Source organism: Myotis davidii, unplaced genomic scaffold (genome assembly GCF_000327345.1).
Source record: "Myotis davidii unplaced genomic scaffold, ASM32734v1 scaffold129, whole genome shotgun sequence".
In the NCBI taxonomy this organism is placed as follows: domain Eukaryota; kingdom Metazoa; phylum Chordata; class Mammalia; order Chiroptera; family Vespertilionidae; genus Myotis; species Myotis davidii.
The window spans coordinates 634,069-641,598 of record NW_006383019.1 but is presented as its reverse complement, the minus strand read 5'-3'; the positions used below and the strand labels follow the sequence as shown (position 1 = coordinate 641,598).

The 7,530-nt window shown below is 41.9% G+C and overlaps 1 protein-coding gene across 14 annotated transcripts in view; it reads left to right on the top strand.

Annotated features, from left to right (window-relative positions):
- Positions 1-7,530, top strand: part of SPECC1 (sperm antigen with calponin homology and coiled-coil domains 1) — a 273,056-nt gene that overhangs the window by 187,222 nt on the left and 78,304 nt on the right. For all 14 annotated transcript variants that reach the window (XR_001512445.1, XM_015558364.1, XM_015558363.1 and 11 more), the window contains exon 5: positions 3,289-3,496. Coding sequence is in view for 13 of the 14 variants with exons in the window: in XM_015558364.1 (XP_015413850.1) it covers positions 3,289-3,496 (208 nt within the window). In the remaining variant the exon portion in view is untranslated. The remainder of the gene's footprint in view (positions 1-3,288; positions 3,497-7,530) is intronic.

Here is a 7,530-nt window from a genome sequence, read left to right as displayed (position 1 = left end):
ACGGGAGCTCAGAGCCTGAGATTCCCTCCCGATTGAAAACGACAACTGTGCCCTCAGCCACCAGCCCACTCCGCGTGCGCCTGCACACCTTAGTATTTTACTTCCACACTGCGCCTCCTCTGAGTCTACGTATGCTGTTCTCTTTCCTTCTAGTTGAGGAATTTCCCCTCAGCCAGCCTTCCTGTGGTTCTGGGTGATGTCCGTTCCGTCTTTTAGTTGTATTTTTGAAGTGGTTGTGCGAGGCAGCATTCTGTGGTGTTTACCTATGCTGCCATCTTGGTTCTCCATCTTCCCATTTTGGTTGCCTTTCTGTAATTGTTTCTGTGTATTAGGTAGATCTGCTATGCCTCTCAGTCTTGGGTTGGGGCCTTATGTAATAGGTGTCTGTGAGACTCTGCCGCAGTCTCTCTCATCACCTAAGCTGGGTGCTCCAGGAATGTTTCTTTTGTGGGATATGTGAACCCTCCTTTTGTAGTTGAGTCTTGATTGCTGTTGGCCCATCCATGGGTGGTGTTGATTCTAGGCTGGCTAACTATTAGGATTGTCACAGACTACAGTGAACATGCTGCTCTGCGGGGGCTGACCTGGTGATATAGAATTTGCCCCAGCAGAGTCTGGTACCTGCTGAGATCCCTTTTTGGACGTGCTGTTTATGCAGCTAATTGCATTGTGTTCTGATGTTGTCTGAATCCCAACACTGGGTATGTTGGTTCTGGGGCCTCTTAGGAGGGACTCCAATGAAGGTTAATGTCAGGTGCTGCCTGTGACTAGCCCCGAGTACTTGTTTTGAGCTACAGAGCAATCCAGTTTGTGGCTGCCTCTGCTGGGCCTGGTTGTACATGGGAGGGGCAATTATACACCAAGGCTGGCTTCCGCCAGTGGCAAGCCTGGGGACAGGTCAACAAAAGGTCCAAGGCACCCTGAGATCTGCCTTCCTTTGCTGGCTGCCTGTTAGGCTCAAGCTCAGTCACTGAAAGAGCTTCTGGTGGTATATGAGTTGCAGGAGGTATGTTCTTGGTGAGTCACTAGGTAGGGGCGAATGGTGTTCATCGATTGAAATAGATTTGAACTTAGTATCAGTGCTGGGACTGAGGCAACTCAGCAAAAGTCTCTAGGTTATACCATACCAACGTCCACCTACCAGATGCCTGCCAACCTTTGTGGTTGGGCAGGCCTCAGGGAGTCCTCAGGGTGGGGCCATCAGAGTTCATCAGGCCCAAAGAGACCAAGATTTGGCCGCATGGAGAAAGGGCTGTGCACAGGAATGGTGATGCTGGGAGGGCTGCGAGGGAAGGTGTATTCTCCTTAGAGCCACACAGCTCAGTCTCTCCCTCTTTGAGGCCCTTCAAGATAGTCTATTTCGTGGGCCCCAGCTGGCCACAGCCAGCTGACTCCCTGCATGGCACGCTTGGCAGTGGGCGGCCACTGGTGGTCATGAGGATGTGGCTAGTAGGTCTCCTGTGAGTGGGCAGCAGCTCTCCAGCATGGGGGGGGGGCACCCCAGAGACACACAACTCAATCTCTGACCCCTGAGCTTGTCCTCAGGAGGCCTCCCAGAAAGTCTACACCATGGGTTCAGGCGGCTCACTCTTCGAGAGGGTGTGAGCTTGTCAGGGTGGGAGGACAGAGAGTCTGGGGGGATGGGGGGGCTAGTACATTCCCCCTATGGAGGGGAGTGTTCCACCAGGAAAGACGGTGTCTGTGAGCCATGTGGGAGAGGGACTCAGCAGGGGACCCTCGTGGCTGTCCTTCAGCTCTCTCAGGTAGTATTACAGTTTAAACTCAGGCAGTCTGGCTCCAGGTCCCCACCCTTAGTCATTTTCATGAACTACAGTAGCTTTCAAACTTATGACAGCAACCTACAATGACATGTATTGTGACACAGAACCACACCTTATAATTGAAACAAGTTTCACAGAAAATACTCACCCTTAACGTAGGCCATGTCCTCTGGTTCTTTCCCATGTTGCACTCTCTCTTATTCTCTCTCTCCTTCCCTTCCTTTTTTATTCTTCCCACAACCTCCCAATTGAAAAACAGTGCAATACTTCCTTTCACTGTTTGTTCATTTGTCAGATAATTCATTAGGGCTGACCATGGGGATAGAAAGGTGAAGAAAGCATACAGGGCCCTGTCTCCATAGAGCATACAGCCAGAAGGTTTGCACATGAAATACAATTGGAAAAAACATATTGTATATGGAAACCCCTCCAAATGTAGGAAAAAATCTGTTAGGTATCAATCAGGCTTACAATACCTGGTAAATATACAACTATTTAGTAATAGAAATTGAAAGACTATAGAAGAGGGACAGTTCATAATAATAAAATAATTAGTATATTCAGACAGTGGAATGCTGTGCAGCATTTGCAGTAATGACCTAGAGCAATGTATATCAGTATGAATATATCTCAAAAACAAGTTATAAAAGAATAATAAACATAGTATAATACAGGGCAAAAACACATAACCATATAATATAATGCAGTATAATACAGAACACTGTAAAAGCATAGTATACTATAACATCATCTGTAAAAATTTTATGTATAAAAACCATGGAAGGAATGACCACACACCAATTTTAGAATAATGCATATTGCTCTCTAGGGTGGGAGAAAGTTGAGGTCTTAACAAATCTTATTAAAGTAAAAAGATTTAATAAATGTTGGCAGAATTTCACCATTGTTAAATCTGTATGGTTTTCTCATCACTTTTGGTGCTTTTCTGCACATTTTAAATGTTTAATGATTAAAAATTGAAAAGGTAAAATGAGTTTCTGTGCTGTGCCACTTGTCTTTGTCTGGTGCCTGCACATTTTTATGTTCTATGCCTTCAACTGGTGTTCTCTGTGACATTAATGTTATATAACTCTAAGAGAAACCACTGTAGCCACAAGTATTTGATGGTGAAAGAGGTTTGGGGATGTCAGGATTTAGGGTGCTGTTCCTGGCTTCCCAGCAGGCGGCGCTGCTCCACAGCAGATGTGAGGTAAGGCTGCTGCCCCAGCCGCCCAGTGTGAAGCGCTGCGTTACCCAGATGCCTGAAAGGAGGATATCTAAGTGTGTGCAGCTTTCTTTATGTTGGTAGAAAGGGGTAAAGAGTCCGCCCATTTGTCCTTGTGATTGTATCACATTTCTCTGTGTATTTATAGCCTTGGCCATGCCTGTGCTGCCAGGTGGGGCATGTGCCCAGCGCTTTCTCTGCTGTTGTGTTGAGGAGCCTGCTGCTAATGTGTGGGGAACTTTGTCCTGGTACATTGACCAGGGGACTTTCCTTTTCTTTTAGGTGGAGAAGGATTATTCTTACTTGAAGGAGATATGTGATCATCAAGCAGAACAGCTGAGCAGAACCAGCCTAAAACTACAAGAGAAAGCGTCAGAGAGTGATGCAGAGATTAAAGACATGAAGGAAACCATATTTGAATTGGAAGATCAGGTGGAACAGCATCGAGCTGTCAAGTTACATAATAATCAGCTCATCACTGAGCTAGAAAGTAAGTGAAATCCAGCCCTGATGAAATGTCAATCAGGAGTGGATAGGATATAGAAGAAACCAGCAGCAGTGGGTAACTGGGAGATGGTGTGTAGGAATGTTTATGAAAAGCCTTTCTTTCGAATGTTCTATAATCTCCTAAGAAGAATGGCAATTAAAAAGACAGAATAATTAATCTCTTAAACTAAGTTGAAAACTGGGTGATGTAGAAGAAAAGATTGTTGTACGTGAGTTAGCAGTGTGGGGTGTTAGGTATCCTGTGTGTGAGCCACACTGCTCAATACACTCGTCAGGCATAACAATGTGTCCTCTTTCAGGATTGATGGCTGAAAAGATGGGTGGCAGATGGTTAGAGTATCTGAACAGTGTGTGCTCTTGGTGTCGGAAAACAATTGCAGCATGTGTCCTATTGATGGTAGGATATCAAATAACTGAAAAGGTGGCCATTTTGTCACTGAAGAGGCACTAGTATATGGCTTATTTACAAAGTCATTGTCTTTTAGGGAAAGACATGTTTAAAAGTGATCAGTCAAATATTGCCTGCTTTGTCCAGATTAAGTCTTATCAAATGATCTCATTTCATGTGTTTTGCTTTTGTAACAAAAGAATTAATGCATAGATCTTTTAGTGACACTAACCATTGCTAAAAATAGCATAGGTCAAACTGATCATTCATGGAATCCATACTTGTGAGTTCACCCACTTGCCAAAAGTTATTTGTAACTTCAAAATCAGAGTTCGCGACACCTCCACGGTCATTTGCAGACGTGCGCAGGGCAGTGAAAAATTTGAGTCTCCCAAAGTGCACCCCAGCTCAGGTTGAACTTGGTGACAGCTTCTCACTTCACCTCTCCCACTGTAAAAAAGCCTTTTTCATGGTTTACTTAGTGCCATGATTTTTGCATTTTTGTGCTTTTTGTTGGTGATTTCACTGTTTGAAATGAACCCCAAGTGTAGTCCCCAAATGCTGTGTAGTGTCCCAAGGTGCAGAAAAGCTGTGATGCATCTTGTGGAGAAAACAGGTGTGTTAGGCCAGCTTTGTTGAAACCCGATTCTAGTGCTCTTGGGTGTGAATTCAGTCTTAGCAAATCAGCAGTGTTCATTGAGTCATTCAGTGTTAACCAAAACTTAGAGGCAGTTCACCAATCTGCACAGGAGATTGCTCCAGAAGGCACTAAAAGTAAAGTCTGTGGTGTTTGATGAAGCTGTGGAAAAACGCCAAATTTGTAGCTTCATGCAGTAACAGCCAATTGAAAACCACACACAAAAAACATAGTGGACAGCATTACTGTAAAGCAAAAAGCAGACAAATTTGTAATCACATTTTCCAGGATCAGGAAAGGGCTAAACTCTTCTCAGTGGGTGCTGGCAGGCTTGCATGGCTCAAGGGCAACACAGTGAGTGAGAAAAGTTAAAAACTTGCAGGTGAGACAGGTTCTGCAGATCAGGAGGCTATGGGAAATTTTTAAAAATACCTGTTATGCAGGAAAAGGTTTTTGTGGGCAAGCAGGTGTCCAGCATTGATGGGAGGGGCTTTTTTAAAAATAAAGACACTGGCAAACAAAGTTATTGTATAAAACATAAATAGCTCCCTTCTGGGCCTAGGGCTTGCAAAAGCAGACCTTGGTGCACATCTTGGTCTTTTCCAAGGGCACCCAGTCCCAGTAGAGGGAGCCACAAGCTATGGATTGCTAATAGCTACAAACAGGGTACTCAGGGTCAATCACAGAGTCTGACATTGTCTGACAATCACAAGCAGAGATTAGAAGCCATAGTAGATCTACTTAATACACAGACACAAACCCAAGCAGGCCACCAAAAAAAGAAGCCTGAAATGAAAGAACAAGAGAATTCTCCAGAATAAGAGCTAAATGAAATGGAGATAAGAAAATTATCAGACATACAGTTTAGAATAATGATGATAAAGAGGCCCAACAGCATGAGAAAAACTATGAAGAATGACATAGCACCAATAAGGAACACAGTGGAAGGAATTTACAGTAGATTAGGAGAAGCCGAGAATTGGATCAGTGAATTAGAAGACATGGTAGAAAAAAACCACTCAGAGACCCAGAAAGGAAAATCAATTAAAAAACAGTAGGGACAGCTTAAGGGAGCAGTGGGACAGTACGAAACATAACAATATTCACATAATCAGTGTACCAGGAAGAAAGCCAACAAGGGATAGAGAACATGTTTGAAGAAAAACCTGGTGAAGGAAAAAGTCACACAATTAGAGGAGGCACAGCGAGTCCCACACAGGAAGAATCCAAACAGGCCCATGCCCAAACACATCATAATTAAAATGTCAAAAATTAAAGATAAAAAGAGAATATTAAAGGCAGCAAGAGAAAAGCAATTCTATAAAGGAGCTTCCCATAAGGCTGTCAGCTGATTTCTCATCACAAACTCTACAGGCCAGAAGGGAATGGCATCAAGTACTCAAAGTAATGGAAAGCAAGGATCTGAAACCAAGATTACTATATCGAGTAAGGCTATCATTCAAAATAGACAGACAAAGAGCTTTCCAGACAAAAAAAGGCTAAAGGAGTATATCAACTCCGAGCCAAAGGGACTGCTCTAATGAGAAGGAGAAACAGAGACACCTAGGCATACAGTGTTAAAATAACAATAAATAAGTACCTATCAATAATAACCCTAAATGTAAATGGATTAAATGCTTCAATCAAAAGGCATAGGGTAGCTGAATGGATAAAAAAACATGACCCAATTGTATGCTGTCTACAAGAGACCCACCTCAGAACAAAAGACACACAAAGGATGAGAGTGAAGGGATGGGAAAAAATTTCCATGCAAATAGAAGAAAAAAAAGTTGGAATAACAATACTCATATTTGACAAAATAGACTTTAAAATAAAGGTCATCACAACAGACAACAAAGGTCACTACATAATACTAAAGGGATCTATCCAACAAGAGGATATAACCCTGGTAAATATATATGCACCTAATAGAGGAGCACCTAATTATATTTAAAAAATCTTCTAGAGGACTTTAATGGAGAGATGGGCAACAATACAGTCAGAGTAGGGGACTTTAACACCCCTCTAACTTCACTGTGTAGATCTTCCAGACAAAAACTTAACAAGGAAACAGTGACTCTGAAGGACACACTTGACCAGATGGATTCAATTGAACATTTATAGAACATTTCACCCCAAAGCAGCAGATTATACATTCATCTCAAGGGCACATGGATCATTCACAAAGACAGTCCACATGTTAGGACACAAAACAAGTCTCAGTAAGTTCAAGAAAATTGAAATCATATCATGCATCTTCTCGGATCACAGTGGAATGAAATTAGAAATCAACTACAGTAAAAACACTGAAAAACATTCAAATACATGGAGGCTAAATAGCATGTTATTAAACAAAGAATGGGTTACCAATGAGATCAAGAAAGAAATAAAAAAATTTCTGGGAAACAAATGAAAATGAGCACACAACAACCCAAAATCTCTGGGATACAGCACAAGCAGTCCTAAGAGGGAAGTTCATAGCACTACAGGCCTACCTCAAAAAACCAGAAAAATTAGCAATAAAGTATTTAGCCATACAACTTAAAGAACTAGAAAGAGAACAGTAAGAAAAGCCCAGATTAAGTAGAAGGAAGGAAATAATAAAGGTTAGAGCAGAAATAAATAACACAGAGACTAAAAAAATATATAAAAAATCAGTGAAACCAAGAGCTGGTTTTTTGAAAAGATAAACAAAATTGATAAGCCATTAGCCAGACTCATCAGAAAACAAAGAGTACCCAAATAAATAAAATCAGAAATGAAAGTGGAGAAGTAACCACTGACACCACAGAAATATAAAGGATTGTAAGAAAATACTATGAACAACTATATACCAACAAGCTTGACAATATGGATAAAATGGACAAATTCATAGAAAAATACAGTCTCCCAAAACTGAATCAGTAGGAATCAGAAAACCTGAATAGGGCAATAACAACTGATGAAATAGAAGCGGTAATTAAAAAACTACCAGCAAACAAAAGCCCAGTTC